The sequence below is a fragment of the Podarcis muralis genome, chromosome 13 (genome assembly GCF_964188315.1).
Source record: "Podarcis muralis chromosome 13, rPodMur119.hap1.1, whole genome shotgun sequence".
Lineage (NCBI taxonomy): Eukaryota > Metazoa > Chordata > Lepidosauria > Squamata > Lacertidae > Podarcis > Podarcis muralis.
In genome coordinates this window covers 35,517,207-35,534,904 of record NC_135667.1, presented here as the reverse complement: position 1 = coordinate 35,534,904, position 17,698 = coordinate 35,517,207, and the positions used below count along the sequence as shown (strand labels likewise).

The window sequence follows — 17,698 nt, the reverse complement described above, 5'->3', positions numbered from 1 at the left end:
ATCATGTCTCCGAAATTAAAATATGCAATGACATTAGGTAAAGGTAAAGGGACCCCTGACCATTAGGTCCAGTCGTGACCGACTCTGGAGTTGCGGTGCTCATCTCGCTTTATTGGCCGAGAGAGCTGGCATACAGCTTCTGGGTCATGTGGCCAGTATGACTAAGCCGCTTCTGGCGAACCAGAGCAGCGCATGGAAATGCCGTTTACCTTCCTGCCGGAGTGGTACTTCTCTATCTACTCGCACTTTGACGTGCTTTCGAACTGCTAGGTTGGCAGGAGCAGGGACCGAGCAACGGAAGCTCACCCCGTTGCAGAGATTCGAACTGCCAACCTTCTGATCGGCAAGTCCTAGGCTCTGTGGTTCAACCCACAGTGCAACCCACATCACTGTTAATTAAAATATGCACTGAAACAAACCATTAAAAAGCACAAACATTAAAGCAGTGAAACAAAGACAGTTACACTATAGAATCATAGAGCTGGAAAGGACCACAAGGGTCTTCTAGTCCAAACGCCCTTGCAATGCAGGAAACTTCTGCCCAACGTGGGGCTCAAACCCATGACCTTAAGATTAAGGGTCTCATGCTCTACCAGCTGATTTATTCAGATATACCCTAGTGTCATCCAGAATGGCTGTGGACTCATTGTGAGGTTGTGGGCAAGGCATTATCTCTCGGCCTCAGTTCCTCAGTCTAGAAAATGGGAATACTGTGGCCTCTCACTGGACTAGGATGAGGAAAGACATACAGTAAGACCCCCAGCAAGATCAGCCCATTAAGTCCAGCATCTTAGTTCTCACAGTGACCAACCAGTGGGAAGCCCACAACAAGGACAAGAGGACAATAACATTCTCATTCTTTTAGGCCACAGAAATGGGCTTTTAAAAAGCCATCTAAACGAGTGGCCATCAAGTACAATCTGCAATTTGCAAAATGGAGGTGAAAACGCTAATGGACAATAATTGTAGTGATCCTCTAAACAGCCCCTCCAGATCTTTCATGAGAGATTTCATCTGGGGATGGAGTGGAGTGAGTAGAATTATGGGGACAGAAGGCGGCTACTAGCAGGATTAAACACATTCACTGCCTGGGTGTAAATAACAGGATAAATACCATCTATGAGGACCTTCCCTACAGAAAGTGTACAGCAGCAAGACTAATTTGGAAATTAGGGAGGCTTAGGGCTGGTCCATCCACAATGTATCTCCATAGAACTGTTATAACTTAAAAACCGGCATCTGAATGGGTGAACTGGCCCCACTGGGGATTCTGTTATTGGGGCAATTAATGGTCTATCTGTGATATTATACGTAGGAATAAATGAAAAGCCAGACCAAAGGCTTATCCAGTTTAGAATCTTGTTTAACAATGGCAAACTGGATGAAAGTTACTTATTTTGCTTTTGTTTAAAAGCGTTTATATACTGCTTAATGTTTAAAACTAAGCGATGCACGATAGAGAAGCAAAACAATGTCATGGAAGCAAAAACACAACATGAAACAAGTAAAATGGTTGTGTCAAGGCATATAAAACAGGAACCTGGGTACTTAATGAACGCTCAAACTTTCACCTGGGCAAAAAGGTATATTTTCCACGAGTGATCTGAAACAACTGGTGGCTGCTGTTTCACATAGCAGTGAAAAGGGCATCCCATAATCCAAGGCAAATAGTGTGAAATGCCAACTTTTGGGTCACTGCCCTATGATAGTCTGTAAGGTGCGGAACCACGAGTGCCTTTTGCCCAGGTGATCACCAACCTGTTCAGACCCAGAACCCACTTTTAAGCCAAACATGCCTCTGGGGACCCCTTTTCTTAACCCCAGTGTGCCAACCTGAATAAAATCAAATAAAATAGGGGAGGCAGCTAAGCCTCGCCTTACATAGTCAATCACAAGAGGCAGCACACATGCACCATTTGAATGGCAATGTCCATCAACTTTGGGGCCCCACTCAAATATTTCATCGGAGGGAGCAAAGGGACCTCAGCCCCCAGGAGTTGGCTCCTATGCTTTCACTCTAGATTTGCATGCTTGCAGTGCTCCTGCTGCGCCCCACCTTAGATCTGGCTGCAACCCCCCAGTGGGCCTTTAAGTGACCTTCCAGGTCCACACAGGGGTGGACAGTCTTCTAGGCAACATGATTTGATCCCTTGATGTTTCAGCCACCAGGAGATGAACAGGCATCTCTGAAAGCCCAAACCGAAGAGATGATGCTTAGGATCCAGGGGATGGAGGGTTTACCTGCGAGCTCAAGGCAGACCCTCCAAGTGTCCCTATTTTCAAAGAACAGTCACAGATTTACAGAAGTCATCCTGGTTTCTGATTTGATCCCGGAATGTTCCACTTTTCCTTAGGAAGTTCCTATTTTCATCGGAGAAATGTTGGAGGTTATGGAGAGAGTCCCATGGACTGCAAGAAGAACAAACCTATCCATTCTGAAGGAAATCAGCCCTGAGTGCTCACTGGAAGGACAGATCCTGAAGCTGAGGCTCCAATACTTTGGCCACCTCATGAGAAGAGAAGACTCCCTGGAAAAGACCCTGATGTTGGGAAAGATGGAGGGCACAAAGAGAAGGGGACGACAGAGGACGAGATGGTTGGCTAGTGTTCTTGAAGCTACCAGCATGAGTTTGACCAAACTGCGGGAGGCAGTGGAAGACAGGAGTGCCTGGCGTGCTCTGGTCCATGGGGTCATGAACAGTCGGACATGACTAAACGACTAAACAACAACAACATGGCGTTATGTGACCCCTGAGCCAAGACATCTGAAGGCAGCCCTGTACAATGGTACCTCGGGTTAGGAACTTCATTTGTTCTGGAGGTCCGTTCTTAACCTGAAACTGTTCTTAACCTGAGGTACCACTTTAGATAATGGGGCCTCCCGCTGCCACTGCACCGCCGCCACATGATTTCTGTTCTCATCCTGAGGTAAAGTTCTTAATCTGAGGTAATACTTCTGGGTTAGCGGAGTCTGTAACCTGAAGCGTCTGTAACCCAAGGTACCACTGTACAGGGAAGTTTTTTTAAAAAAAAAAAGTTTAATGTTTTTTTATATGTTGGAAGGCGTCTAAAATGACTTGGGCAACCCAGTCAGATTGATGGGGGTATAAATAGTAAAATAATGATGATGATGATGATGATGATGATGATGATGATGATGATGATGGAACAGGACGCTCCTCTTTTCATCGCAGAAATGTTGGAGGGTATGTCTGCGTGAAGACTCTGCAACCTTTCCCTGCGCTTTCGTCTCCTTGCACCCGCACCCCTTTTCCCATCTCTTCCCCTTCCATCCCGCCCCTTTATACCTTCCCCTTCCCTGCTGCCCTCAGGAGGCAGGCGAGCCTCGCGTCGTCAGATCGCATCCCCGGGCTCCTGGGAATACACAGGAGCCGAGCCAAGCGAGAGCATCTGGGCGGGGATTTCAGGAAAAGCAGCGCAGTGAGCGCGCCTTGCTCCGGATGACTTCCAGCCAAGCTGCTGCTGCTGCTGCTGCTGCTTCCGGGTTCCAGTTACTCCCCGCCTCCTCCCCCTCCCCCTATCTCCCTGGGACCATCCCAATCCCAGTTTGGCGAATTCACAGGTCCCTTTGAAAAAAAAACCAAAGCCGAGGAGCCTCCCAGAAAAAAATCCAGCACCGCAAAGTAGTTGCAACCTGTCTGTGTTTCTCCCTCCTTCTCCGGCTTCGCCTCCCGATGATGCTTTGATTTTTTGGGGGGGAGGCAAACATCGCAAGGACCAGAAGATAACGCATCGGGAGAACAACCGGCGGGAGACTAACAGAGAAGGGAATGGCAGGCAAAGGAAAATGGCCCTGGCAGCCGGGCGTGGGATTTGTAGGAGACCTTTAGGCGTTTGTTGAGGATGCCTCCGCGCGCCAGGTAAGCCACGCTTGTCCTTCCTTGGTGGGTTTTATCCATTTCACTTTCCCCTGGCCCCACCCGGACTTTGAGAGAGTCCTTAACAGCGAAAGTGGGGGGGGGGGGCTAAGAATTGGAAGCAGTGCTGTTTACAGGGGAAAAAATTAAATCACGAATGAGGGATAATGCAGGCCCTTAAATTCAGCGGCGACACTTTCTCTTGACACTCATCTTTCCATCATTCCTCCTTCCTTCTTTTTCCTTGCCTTGGATCTGGGCTGCTGATGCTGCTGCATTGTCGCTCGCTGGAGATTTCCCATGACCATCAACATCACCATTATTATCTCACTTGCCCTTTTGGCCCCTGCGAAATATCTCTTCCCCCTTTTTTCTTCCTTTCTGCTCTCACTGGCCGCAGGATTTCCCGCACGTTGGATCAGAATGGGAAACATGAAGGAAATTTGCCTAGTGGGAGATAAAAGAAGGGACATGTTTTCGGTTTTTGTGTGTGTGTGTTTTTTGCATATTTGGGAGTCCTCATGCATAGCCCTGCAGGTTTGGACATTCAAACCAGTATTTTATCATAATTTCTGCAGTAAAGAGAATATTTGGAAATTCTCCTTTCATCGACCTCATTAGTATAATCCTAAAACTATGCCCATACCTGAGATGTGGACAGTATTTTGAATTGCCTTCCTACTTTCCCTTCGTGTTTTTTCCCTTTCCTTTATTTCCCTTTCCTGTTATTCTTTACGCTAGTCTATAGGCGGGCCTTTGACTGCTGACATGCTTGTGTGTCGTGGTGTGTGGGTGATTTGTTATTATTATTTACAATGCAATTCCAAGCATGTTTGCTCAGAAACAAGCCTTGTTCTGTTTACTCCCTAGTAAGTGTGCTGAGGGTTCTACTGCCATTTATTCAAGCCCCTTTCCTGGCCTTCAACACTAGCCATTCCACACTGTGTTTTTAAAATCCAATTTGTGGGTGGATTTCCTCTCCCCCTTTTCCTTCGTTCTGTTGCCTTTCTTCAACCCTGGAAGAGATTCTGAGCAGCTAATCAGTCCCCCCACCCCCCGGCATGTCACTGTGAATTCAGAGGGTTAGGAAGACGTGGTGCATTGGCTACAATGTTTGGCTTAGGTGTAGAGAAAGCAGGTTTGGGTCCCCGCTGGGTGGCCTTTTCAATATCTCCCTCTTTCCTTCTCTTAGCTTAATCTACCATCCAGGGTTGTTGTGAGGCTGAACAGTTGCTGTGAGCTAAGCGGAAGGATGGAACAGAGAAATGCAACACAAAAATAAGGCTCTTACTTTTGGATAGCACATCGCTTTTCCTTATTTGCAAGAAAAGGGTCGGGTTGTTTAATGCTGCTGTGCGCTGAGTTATAAGAGGGCTGGCAGCTCAGATCTAGGCCTTGGGTGTGATCCTGGCCCAGTTACCATTTTTCACGTGTCTTGAGTGCTATTGCATGAACCAAGGACCTTCGGCCTATGCATCAATTTCCCCTTCTGCTTCTCATCCTCCATTCTCCATCTCTGCAGACCTACTCTTTTCTGAATCCCTTCTTCCCCCTCCTCTTTGTTTTCATGCACACACCCTCGGCGTTCCCACAAGCTCTTCCATCCCTCTCTGCTTTTTCCTCCCCATTTCCCCCTCCTGAATCTCCCTCTGTCAGGCGCCTGGGAAGGAAGAGAATAATAATCAGAAGCTCTGCACCTCTAAAGGGAAAACTGATCCTGCAAATGTGCTAACGTGAGCTTTTGCGAGCACATCTGGAACCAGCTGTGCCCTGTACAAGATGCCTCTTGGGGGAGACGGGACAAAAGGCAATTTCTGGGGGATACTGCATGTGCAGCTCTTTGCATATTCCCCATAAAAGGTCTCCCTCCACATGTTCCAACTACATGCAGTTTCAGCAATGTTTCTCTTTGGAAACAACAGGCTGCTTCATTTGTTTTCTGGACTGGGACAGGTTTGAAGTTCATATGCACCAAAAGAATGGGCATTTTGATAAAAACCTGCAGTGGTTATTTACTTGTTTATATCCTCCATGGCTTAGGGACGCAGGTGGCTCTGTGGGTTAAACCACTGAGCCTAGGACTTGCCAATCAGAAGGTCGGCGGTTCAACTCCCCGCGACGGGGTGAGCTCCCATTGCTCGGTGCCAACCTAGCAGTTCGAAAGCACGTCAAAGTGCAAGTAGATAAATAGGTACCTCTCTGGCGGGAACGTAAACAGCATTTCTGTGTGCTGCTCTGGTTCGCCAGAAGCGGCTTAGTCATGCTGGCCACATGACCCGGAAGCTGTATGCCAGCTCCCTCGGCCATTAAAGCGAGATGAGCGCCGCAACCCCAGAGTCGGCCACGACTGGACCTAATGGTCAGGGATCCCTTTACCTTTACCTATCCTTCATGGCTTAGAAAGAATATGTCAGATAAGCTAGCTTGGCCTTTATAATGTCAGGCAGATCTAAAATACACCCCCTTTTTTGCAAAAGTGCAGCTGGGACATGGGAGGTGTTGCGCATGCTACAACTTTTTCCTATCCAGGCCATCAGAAAACAGACAACGATATATTGCTCTGTGGTTGAAGGCCATGGTAGAGCATCTTGGTTTGCATGCAGAAGGTCCCAGGTTTAATCTCCATCTTCTCTACGAAGGGCTGGGGGTGTCCTCTGCCTGAAACCTAGGAAAGGCAATGCAAGAACCTTCTGAGCTAGGTTCTATGGTTCTATGTGTACTATGTGACTCAGTATAAAGCAGCTTCCTGTGTAGTTAAACAAATCTTTTCTCCTACCCCACCCAAAGTTACTGGTAGGTCAAAGTTGCTGGTAGACAGGCCTAAGCAATAGTTCACTGTGAGTTCAGAAATAATAATAATAATAATAATAATAATAATAATAATAATAATATTTTATTTATACCCCACCCATCTGGCTGGGTTTCCCCAGCCACTCTGGGCAACTCCCACCAGAATATTAAAAACACAATAAAGCACCTAACATTAAGAATTTCCCTAAACAGGGCTGTCTTTGGATGCTTTCTAAAACTCAGATTGTTTATTTCCTTGACATTTGATGGGAGGGTGTTCCACAGGGCGGGCGCCACTACCGAGAAGGCCCTCTGCCTGGTTCCCTGTAAGCTCACTTCTTGCAGTGAGGGAACCACCAGAAGGCCCTCAGAGCTGGACCTCAGTGTCTGGGCTGAATGATGGGGGCAGAGACGTTCCTTCAGGTATACAGTGGTACCTCGGGTTACATATGCTTCAGGTTACATGCGCTTCAGGTTACAGACTCCGCTAACCCAGAAATAGTACCTTGGGTTAAGAACTTTACTTCAGGATGAGAACAGAAATTGTGCAGCGGCAGCAGGAGGCCCCATTAGCTAAAGTGGTGCTTCAGGTTAAGAACAGTTTCAGGTTAAAAACAGACCTCCAGAACGAATTAGGTACTTAACCCGAGGTACCACTGTACAGGGTTGAGGCCATTTAGGGCTTTAAAGGTCAGCACCAATACTTTGAATTGTGCTCGGAAATGTACTGGGAGCCAATGTAGGTCTTTCAGGACCGGTGTTATATGGTCTTGCCAGCCACTCCCAGCCTCTAGTCTAGCTGCCGCATTCTGGATTAGTTGTCGTTTCCGAGTCATTTTCAAAGGCAGCCCCACGTAGAGCGCATTGCAGTAGTCCAAGCGAGAGATAACTAGAGCATGCACCACTCTGGTGAGACAGTCCGCGGGCAGGTAGGGTCTCAGCCTGTGTACCAGATGGAGCTGGTAGGCGGCTGCCCTGGACACAGAATTGTATTTTCACAATTTCTTTGGTTTTCCCCCGTCATCCCTAGGAAATGTACGCAACTTTTGCATCAAGGCAGAGGGTGTGATTAGATGAGGAGGTTTGAATGATTCTCTCCTCTGCCCCAGCCCAAGGCTGGTGGATACCAGAGATGTTGACTAGGCAGGCTGCTGGCTGTTTGCTACTGGTCAGGCCCTGTTGAGTGATGGAATTGAACACAGAGAGTATGTTCTCTAGGGATGGCAGCAGCAAAAGCAATCAAATCCATTAAGGTGGCTTATTCAGATCCATTTGGCCAATAAGTGTGAATCCCTGCTTCCCTTCCTTCCTGTCCTGCCCCAGCAGCTGAAAAGCAGCAGCAGCACGCAGAGGCAGAAGGGATTGTATGTGTTTGGTTGGGGTTTTTTGGACATGTGGTGCAGCAATAAACTGCTAACACGTCTGCAAAGCTAAGCAGGGCCCGGCCAGGTTTCAAATTGGATGGGAGACGGGCATGTTGAGATCCTTACATTGTAAGGGTTGGACTAGATGGCCGTTGGAGACCCTATGTGATACCTCGAGCCAGAGAACAAAGTGAAAAAGCCATCCTTCAGCTGCTTAACTGCTAAAACATAAGACAGGCTGTCTCATAAGGCACTACAGTGGTACCTTGGTTCTCAAATGCCTTGGTACTCAAACAACTTGGAACCCAAACACTGCAAACCCAGAAGTAACTGTTCTGGTTTGCAAAGTTTTTCGGAAGCTGAACATGAGTGCCACACTTCCGTTTAGAGTGTTACGCTGAGGTCTGTCTGTTTTTGCTATTTATTTTGTGTTTTTGAGGCTTTTTTGTTTTGTTTTTGTGACCATGTGGGACCCAGTTCAGCTACTGATTGATTGATTGATTGATTGTGTATGTGACTGCAGTACATTGTTTATTGCTTTCATTTTGTGGATCAATGGTCTCCTTAGAGAGCAAAATGCATGTGACATTGCTATTTTAGGGATTGTTTTTAAAAGTCTGGAATGGATTAATCCATTTTGCATTATTTTCCACGGGAAAGCGCGCCTTGTTTTTGGAATGCTTTGGTTTTGGAACGGACTTCTGGAACGGATTAAGTTTGAGAACCAAGGTACCACTGTATCGCAATTCAAGAAGACATTCCAGTTGGGAAGGGCATGGGAAAGGGTTGGATAGGTGGTGTGACTTACAGGGACTCCCATGTGCCAGGCAGGGAGGTCTAGAAATTCCTCATGCCAGTTGTAAAGACTGACTACTGTTTCTCTTTCTCTCTCCCTCCCTCCATCTCTCTCTTCCTTCACAGATTTACTTCATTATGTCTTCCTCCAAACTCCAAGATGCGGATGAGGTTTTCGGTAAGCTCCTTATTCCTCCCCGGCCTCTCCCGATCCCTGCGCCACCCAGGGGCTGCACCCAGCGGCGTAGCGTGGGTTGTCAGCACCCGGGGCAAGGCAAGTAATTTGCACCCCCTAACCCGTGGATTTGCGCCCCCTAACCTGTGGATTTGCCCTAACCCCAGATGTTGCGCCCGGTGCGGCCGGCCCCCCCTGCTACACCCCCGCTACGCCACTGGCTGCGCCTAAAAAGAAGCATTTGTAAACCTCCTAGGACCCTCATCACAGGTGGCATGTAGGTGGGAGGGGTTTTTTTGGGGGGGTCTTTTTATATTGCAAACTGCCCTGTGACCTTCGGATGAAGGGCAGGATAGACGTTGAAACAATAACAACAAAAATAATGTGGCAAGGGAAACATTCTGCATGTGCTCAGAGACACTCTCCCATTCATAAGGCCCCCACAAAAAGGTAAAGGGACCCCTGTTAGGTCCAGTTTCGGATGACTCTGGGGTTGCGGCGCTCATCTCGCTTTATTGGCTGAGGGAGCCAGCGTACAGCTTCCGGGTCATGTGGCCAGCATGACTAAGCCGCTTCTGGCGAACCAGAGCAGAGCACGGAAACACCGTTTACCTTCATGCCAGAGCGTAACCTATTTATCTACTTGCACTTTGACGTGCTTTCAAACTGCTTGGTTGGCAGGAGCAGGAACTGAGCAATGGGAGCTCACCCCGTCGCGGGGATTCAAACCGCCGACCTTCTAATCGGCAAGCCATAGGCTCTGTGGTTTAACCCACAGCGCCACCCGTGTCCCTTTCATAAGGCCCCCATAGAGATGGTAAATTGGAGATGCACAATTCTCGTGAATTGTTCTCGCATTGGCGGCACGTATTCTATTACGCTGTGCTTCAAAAGCCTGTGTGCAATGGCTCCTTGCATGGACTGAGGCAGTTTCCCAAGCAAACGCACAGAGCACAACGTTCATCCAGGGCCCTAGATTTTAAATTGCAGGCCCGGCCCTGAGCGCAGTGTGAATTAACTCTAAACACAGCTACAAACCAAGCTATTGGGGGGTAAAGATGGAGCAAAACGACCCAAAACAAAATGCCAACGCTCAGCCACACTCACTGTTGGATGAAGAATTTGATGCTGCTGGCATGGTGCCCATTGCTGCCTGCTGGGCATTTTCCATTTCTGTGCTTTTGAGCTTACAAACCTGGTGTCTGGGGGAGGAGGCAGAGAGGCAGGGCTTTTTGGGGGGATTGCCATCTGCGTCTTGAATCAGGGGGAGGAAATGTCACTTTCAGCACGTTCTAGAATGACCCAGCAGAATTTATTCCTTGTGCGATGCCCCCTTCTTCCTTTTCAAATACTCATATCCTGACCATTTGGCAGGTTAAGACACAGCTGGAACATAAATGGGGTTGCAAGCTCCTCCCATCACCTCTAACCATTGGCCATGCTGGCTGGAGCTGATGGGACTGCGCCTGGGGGTCTGCAGTTCCCACTCTTCTTTATGAACACAGGCAAGAGAAACTCCTTCTCATTACCTGCTATCTGATCTTTTTAAGTGGAGATGCTGTGAGATTGAAGTTGGGGCCTTCTGCAGTCAAAGCATGCGCTCTATGGCTTCGCCACCCCGAACACGGGCTAGATATGAGCTGGGGGAAATAGCAGTGCCATATTACTTTAGTACATCTATATATATCTTAAGTCCCCCATTTCCCTTAGAAGCTCAAGGTGGCATGCCTGCTTCCTGCTTCCCGCCACCCATTTTATTTTCACAACAACCCTGTGAGGTGGGTTATAGGCCGAGAGAGAGCAGCTGGCTCAAGGTCACTCAGTGAGCTTCACAGTGAGGTGGAGATTTGAACCTGTGCCTTCCCAGTGCTCGTCCCTCCCAGCACTTTAACCACTATACCACATCCCCACTAGCTTTAGATAGAAAGAGGAGTGGAACCTAAAAATGATTTCTTCCCCTTTATTTTAAACAAAACATTAAATGAATGTAGATAAATGAAACTTTAACCAAGTGGGAGGGGGATAAAAGGTAAAGGGACCCCTGACCATTAGGTCCAGTCATGACCGACTCTGGGGTTGCAGCGCTCATCTCGCTTTACTGGCCGAGGGAGCCGGCGTACAGCTTCCAGGTCATGTGGCCATCATGACTAGGCCGCTTCTGGCGAACCAGAGCAGCGCACGGAAACGCCATTTACCTTCCCGCCGGAGCGGTACCTATTTATCTACTTGCACTTTGACGTGCTTTCGAACTGCTAGGTTGGCAGGAGCAGGGACCGAGCAACGGGAGCTCACCCCGTCACAAGGCGGGGGATAGTCGTCTGCATTTTTCTGGCACTTAAAAAAAGGGTTAGTTGAGACTTCCCTCTTAAAACTGTTCAATGGGAACAAAAACAAAACGAATAAAACTCTTTAAAGAGTCACAAAGCAGCACAAACATTGTAGGGGGGGGAGGGTAGCCTTACACATTCTGAATCACAGAGGTGCATTTGGAACCTCACCATGCAAAAACTTTCTGAGGTGGCATGATTTAGAAGGAATGGAAAGAGGACGGAGGTTAGGCTCTCTGTACCTACAACCAAAACATGGCTATAATATGCCATTAGTTAAGAAATTGTAATTAAGAATCCAGGCATTAACTTATACCTGAGCATGCCTGTTTCCTCCTCCATCACCAATCCACTTTCCTTTTGTGCCATGGTTTTTCAGATTGTAATCCTGAGGGCAGTCTTTCTCCCTCTTTTTTAAAAAATCACCCTGTAAGCCGTTCTGGAAGGAAACCTTTTTTGGCTACAGTGCAGGCTAAAAATTACCTAAATAAAATATGAATGTGTAGCCTCCCTCCATGACGTCAAACACCGATAAAAACTCATTGGGACTTACTTTTCTATGCTGTGTATTTCATTCTTGCAATTTAATTTTACTTGTGTGCCACCTTGGAAAGTTTTATATCCTGAAAGCTATGGTTGGATGGAAATGAGTGCTGGAGAGGGCCGACTCACCCAGTCACTCCGATTGTACAGTGATGCTTTTCTTCCTGCCTCAACAATCGTGGCAAAGCTCATGGTAAACAATTCAGAATACCTGGTTGCAATGAGGGCAAGCTGAATCCAGGCAGTACAAAAAGCTACATTTGCTCCACATTCTTCTGTTCCTCATCCAGAGCCAGATTTCCCCCAGCTTTTTCAAATCTATGCCCAACTTAGATTTCCGCATATGCACGCATGCATATTTCATGTAAGGGGCTGCATTACGAGTGCATCTCTGAGCATGTGCAGAAAACTCTTTGTGGAGTAACCTACAGGTAAAAAAAGGTAAATGACCCCTGGACGGTTAAGTCCAGTCAAAGGCGACTATAGGGTTGTGGCGCTCATCTCGCTTTCAGGCCGAGGGAGCTGGCGTTTGTCCACAGACAGCTGTCCTGGTCATGTGGCCAGCATGACTAAACCACTTCTGGTGCAACGGAACACCGTGACGGAAACCAGAGCGCATGGAAACACTGTTTACCTTCCTGCCACAGTGGTACCTATTTATCTACTTGCACTGGTGTGCTTTTGAACTGCTAGGTAGGCAGGAGCTGGGACCGAGCAACGGGAGTTCACCCTGTTGTGCGGATTTGAACCACCAACCTTCTGATCGGCAAGCCCAAGAAGCTCAGTGGTTTAGACCACAGCGCCACCCGCACCACTACAACCAGCCTCGACGCAGCTGGGATATGGGGAGCAGGTGCCCTATGGCTGAGAGCATCCTTGCAACCCGAGCCCTTTCTAAAACTAAGCAGTGTTGTGTTTTGTCTTGTATGTGTGAGCACATGTCCTCTGCCACCTCTCCAACTTTGCCTGCCGATGTTTCATGCCTCCCGATACCGTTGTTCCTCGTTTCCCACTCCCGGCATCCCTGTGTAGTCAATTAAGCGGTGGCTGACTTTTTGCTCCCGGGAGACACCTCGCCGCACACATGGCTACACACACAGCGACACACACACTCACACAAACAAGCGAGCCCCTCGCGCTTCCTGCCTCGAGATGCCTAGCGGATCTGATTAATTCATGAGGCTGTTCTGTATGCAGGGAAGGCGCTGTTGGGAGATGGTGCAAACATGCGTTGCAAACGGCAAGGGAGATAGGACTACCGTACCGTTGATGTGTGGGCATAATTGGAGCATTTGAGGGACCAGGCAAGCATGTGTGGGTGTCTGTTTGTGTGAAAGAGAGAGGTACGTACGGATAAATGGTTTAGTCTCAGAGCTGAAATCTGCGCATGGCGGGGTCGAAGTCCGCGGTCAAACTGACTGCAAATGTGGGGAACTGTAATCTGACAGCTACGTTTGTTTGCTTTAAAAGCCACTTCAGAAGGACATGATTGCAAAAGTGGCACAGAGGGAAGGTGCTTAACCTTTCTTCAGCTGCCATTTCTCCCTACTAAGTCACACACACACACCTATAGCATTCCTCCCTGAAAGATGCTGAATGTATATTTGCAAGGGGAGGGGGGGGGGAGAAGAAAGAGAGCAAAAAAGTGTTTGTGTACAGCAGCATCTCGCTTTATTGGCCGAGGGAGCCAGCGTACAGCTTCTGGGTCATGTGGCCAGCATGACTAAGCCCCTTCTGGCGAACCAGAGCAGCGCATGGAAACGCTGTTTACCTTCCCACCGGAGCAGTACCTATTTATCTACTTGCACTTTGACGTGCTTTCAAAGATCAAAACTGTAAGGTGAGGGAAACATAAGGGTCAGACTGACTCCAAACCAAAGACCAGGCGGAACAGCTGTCTTGCATTCCCTACAGAAAGATGTCAAGTCCTGCAGGGCCCTAGTCCCTTGTGACAGAGCATTCCACCAAGTCGGGGCCAGTACTGAAAAGGCCCTGGCCCTAGTGGAGACCAATCTAGCCAATAGGGACATCATATTGAATAATAATAATAATAATAATAATAATAATAATAATAATACCCTGCCCATCTGACTGGCTTGCCCCAGCCACTCTGTGCGACTTCCAACATATATGGAAACAACAAAACATAACATTTGAAAAAACTCCCCTATACAGGGCTGCCTTCAGGTGTCTTCTAAAGGTTATCTAGTTACTTATCTCCTTGGCTCTGGGGTCGCATAACTCCATACCCTATGACATTTCTCTGATGAACATAGGGACGTCCTAAGGAAAAGCGGGACATTCCAGGATCAAATCAGAAACTGGGATGGCTTCTGTAAATCCGGGACTGTCCCTGGAAAATAGGGACATTTCGAAGGTCTCCCAGGCCAAAAGGTGTAATAGGATGCCCGCCCTATAGGTAGCCTGTTCTGTTCTGGGAGGTCATGTCTTTGAAGGATACTTCTGAATGACAACTGTGCTCTTCTCTTCTCTGAATGCTCTCTCTGTGTGTCTCCTTCCCTTCTTGCCCTCCATTCCACCACCCCTTTTCTGTGTCCCCCCTCCTTGGTGGGGCTTGAATTTCACTCGTTTGCCCTCCCCGCTTCCCTCCTTCCTTCCTTTACGTTGCATCTTGCCCTCTCCGCACTCCATCCTTCCTCCTGCGGCCGCCCCCCCGGCCGCTTCTACGCTGACCTCTTCCTCTCACGCTCGCTTTTCCTCGCCTGCCACCGCTCTGCCCCCCTTCCCGTTTCTCTCTTTCACCCCCAGATTTTAATGATGTGATTCCAGAGACCCAGAGGCTGGACAGCAGCTTGCAGAAGGCCCGAGCCCAGCTCTCCGCCAAAGGCAGGCGGCAGCGCCCTTCCAGGTCCCGGTTGAGAGACAGCGTCAGCTCCACAGAAGGGGATGATATCCTGGAGAAAAAGGTCAGTGTTAAGTTGTTGGTGAACATATCAGACGACACAGCGATTCTTCAAACAGCTCTTGTTTATTCACAGGCCAGAACAGAACTGAACTGAACTGAAGGGTTCAGCCAGCCTGCTTATATAGAGCTCCACTACAACGCAACAGTAACCACTTTCTGTAACTAGCCAATCACTGAATGTCACTTTCAATTCCTTATTTGCATATGTGGACCTGAGTGAAAATTATCTACAGTATCCCCCTGCTGGCCCAGGGTGAGAAATTCAGTACATAACAGTCAGTGCCCGGCCGATGCCCCACCAAATATCTCCCTATGCATTACTCTCGCTTTCAGACCCTCCAACATCCCACAGATGAAAACAGGGATATTTCTCACTCCCTCCACCAACGGACCAAGGTGGATAAAAATCAATAAATTTAAAAAATAAAAATAATCTCATATTTTAAAAATTTAAATCAGATTTTTTTTTATTTAAATCGGATTTTTTAAAATCTAAATCAGATTTTTTTAAAATAAAATGCTTTTGGAGGAAAATTTTTCTAAAAATAGTTTTCTATTGAAGTTACCTTATAGTCCAAAGGCTCTTCATCAGGAAATAAGGATTTGTTTTAAGTTTTTCCATGTGTGCTTTTCAGACTAAGCTTTTAAAAAAATAAAAATAAAAAATTGTTTAACTACATCAGTTAATAAACAAGGATACATATGCTATGATGTTATTGTTTCAGTTAAATAAATTGTTTAAGTTGTTATTGAGGAGATGATAGTTTTTCTCCTTCAATAAAGTACAGCAGAAAAGTTGTCCAAATATAAATAGTTAACGCATTAAATCTCACAATAATTTCGTAATTATCTGACTATGTATTTCTAATGGTATAACCAAATCAGTAAGTTTTGATATAACTCTAAAAACAACTCTGAAAATTTATCATTCCAAAAATGAAACCTTCGTCCGGTTGTAAATATTAAGATTAAGATTATACCAGCAAGAATGGGTCTTTCTGTTAAAGAAAAAAGATTTAAATCAAGTCTTACTGACTTGTGATTTAAATCATGATTTAAATCGATTTGATTTAAATTGAATCCACCCTGCAACGGACCCTCCTCAACCCTCACACACACACACACACCCACACCCACACCCCGCTGTGGGGCTGGGCCTCAGTGGCAGCGGTCTCTTCCAGGTCCGGATTTAGGTTTGATGAGTCTCTAAGCTACTGAAGGTAATGGGGCCCTTTATATGTCCAGCTGTTCTTTGTCAACAACAAATTGCCTCTGTTTTTTGTGTTGAATATATGCTATATGGTAATTTATGGACCTAATAGGTATCTAAAGCCATTTGCACATGTTGCCGTGCAGCCAGTCCATGCAGAATGTAGGCACCCTATATATAGAAAGGAGCAAACCAGTGGTATTTTAAGGAGCAGGCTAGCAGGCGGGCCCATTACTTACATCATAGGAGCCTACGCAACACAAAACACTGTTGCTGTATGTAGGATTTATTTGCTTTGCTTTTTATTTTATATTTTGGTAATGTACATCCAGGTTTTTTTTCCTTTAAGTTTTTTTTGGGCCCCCAAGAGAGTGGGGCCCTCAGTTATAGCTTGTTTAGCTTATACATAAATCCAGCACTGGTCTCTCCCATACACTCCAACATTTCTCCAATGAAAATAGGGACATCCTAAGGAAAAGTGGGACATTCCAGAATCAAATCAGAAACTGGGACGGCTTCTGTAAATCTGTGACTGTCCCTTGAAAATAGGGACACTTGGAGGGTCTGCCTTGAGCTCGCAGGTAAACCCACCATCCCCTGTATCCTAAGCATCATCTCTTCGGTTTGGGCTTTCAGAGATGCCTGTTCATCTCCTGGTGGCTGAAACATCAAGGGATCAAATCATGTTGCCTAGAAGACTGTCCACCCCTGGGTGGACCGGGAAGGTCACTTAAAGGCCCACTGGGGGGTTGCGGCCAGATCTAAGGTGGGGCGCAGCAGGAGCACTGCAAGCATGCAAATCTAGAGTGAAAGCATAGGAGCCAACTCCTGGGGGCTGAGGTCCCTTTGCTCCCTCCGATAAAATATTTGAGGGGGGGCCAAAGTTGATGGGCATTGCCATTCAAATGGTGCATGTGTGCTGCCTCTTGTGATTGACTATGCAGGGCCAAGGCTTAGCTGCCTCCCCTATTTTATTTGATTTTTATTCAGGTTGGCACACTGGGGTTAAGAAAAGGGGTCCCCAGAGGCATGTTTGGCTTAAAAGTGGGTTCTGGGTCTGAACAGGTTGGTGATCACCTGGGCAAAAGGCACTCATGGTTCCGCACCTCACAGACTATCATAGGGCAGTGACCCAAAAGTTGGCATTTCACACTATTTCCCTTGGATTATGGGATGCCCTTTTCACTGCTATGTGAAACAGCAGCCACCAGCTGTTTCAGATCACTCGTAAAAATATACTTTTTTGGCCAGGGGAAAGTTTGAGCCTTTGTTAACGTGTTTGAAGTACCCAGGTTCCTGTTTTATATGCCTTGACACAACCATTTTACTAGTTTCATGTTGTGTTTTTGCCTCCACGACATTGTTTTGCTTCTCTATCGTGCATCGCTTAGTTTTAAACATTAAGCAGTATATAAATGCTTTTAAAGAAAAGGAAAATAAGTAACTTTCTTCCAGTTTGCCATTCTTAAACAAGGTTCTAAACTGGATAAGCCATTGGTCTGACTTTTCATTTATTCCTACATATAATATCACAGATAGACTATTAATCGCCCCAATAACAGAATCCCCAGTGGGGCCAGTTCACCCATTCAGATGCCGGTTTTTAAGTTATAACAGTTCTATGGAGATACATTGTGGATGGACCAGCCCTAAGCCTCCCTAATTTCCAAATTAGTCTTGCTGCTGTATA

At 47.0% G+C, this 17,698-nt stretch overlaps 1 protein-coding gene across 2 annotated transcripts in view; it reads left to right on the top strand.

Annotated features, from left to right (window-relative positions):
• The first annotated feature begins 3,188 nt into the window (after positions 1-3,188).
• Positions 3,189-17,698, top strand: part of SAMD14 (sterile alpha motif domain containing 14) — a 31,330-nt gene continuing 16,820 nt past the window's right edge. The window contains exons 1-3 of one of the 2 annotated variants that reach the window (XM_077917369.1): positions 3,189-3,881; positions 8,954-9,005; positions 14,642-14,799. In XM_077917369.1, coding sequence (XP_077773495.1) covers positions 8,966-9,005; positions 14,642-14,799 — 198 coding nt within the window. In that variant the 5' untranslated portion in view covers positions 3,189-3,881; positions 8,954-8,965. The remainder of the gene's footprint in view (positions 3,882-8,953; positions 9,006-14,641; positions 14,800-17,698) is intronic. The other variant, XM_077917371.1, reaches the window with a different exon arrangement.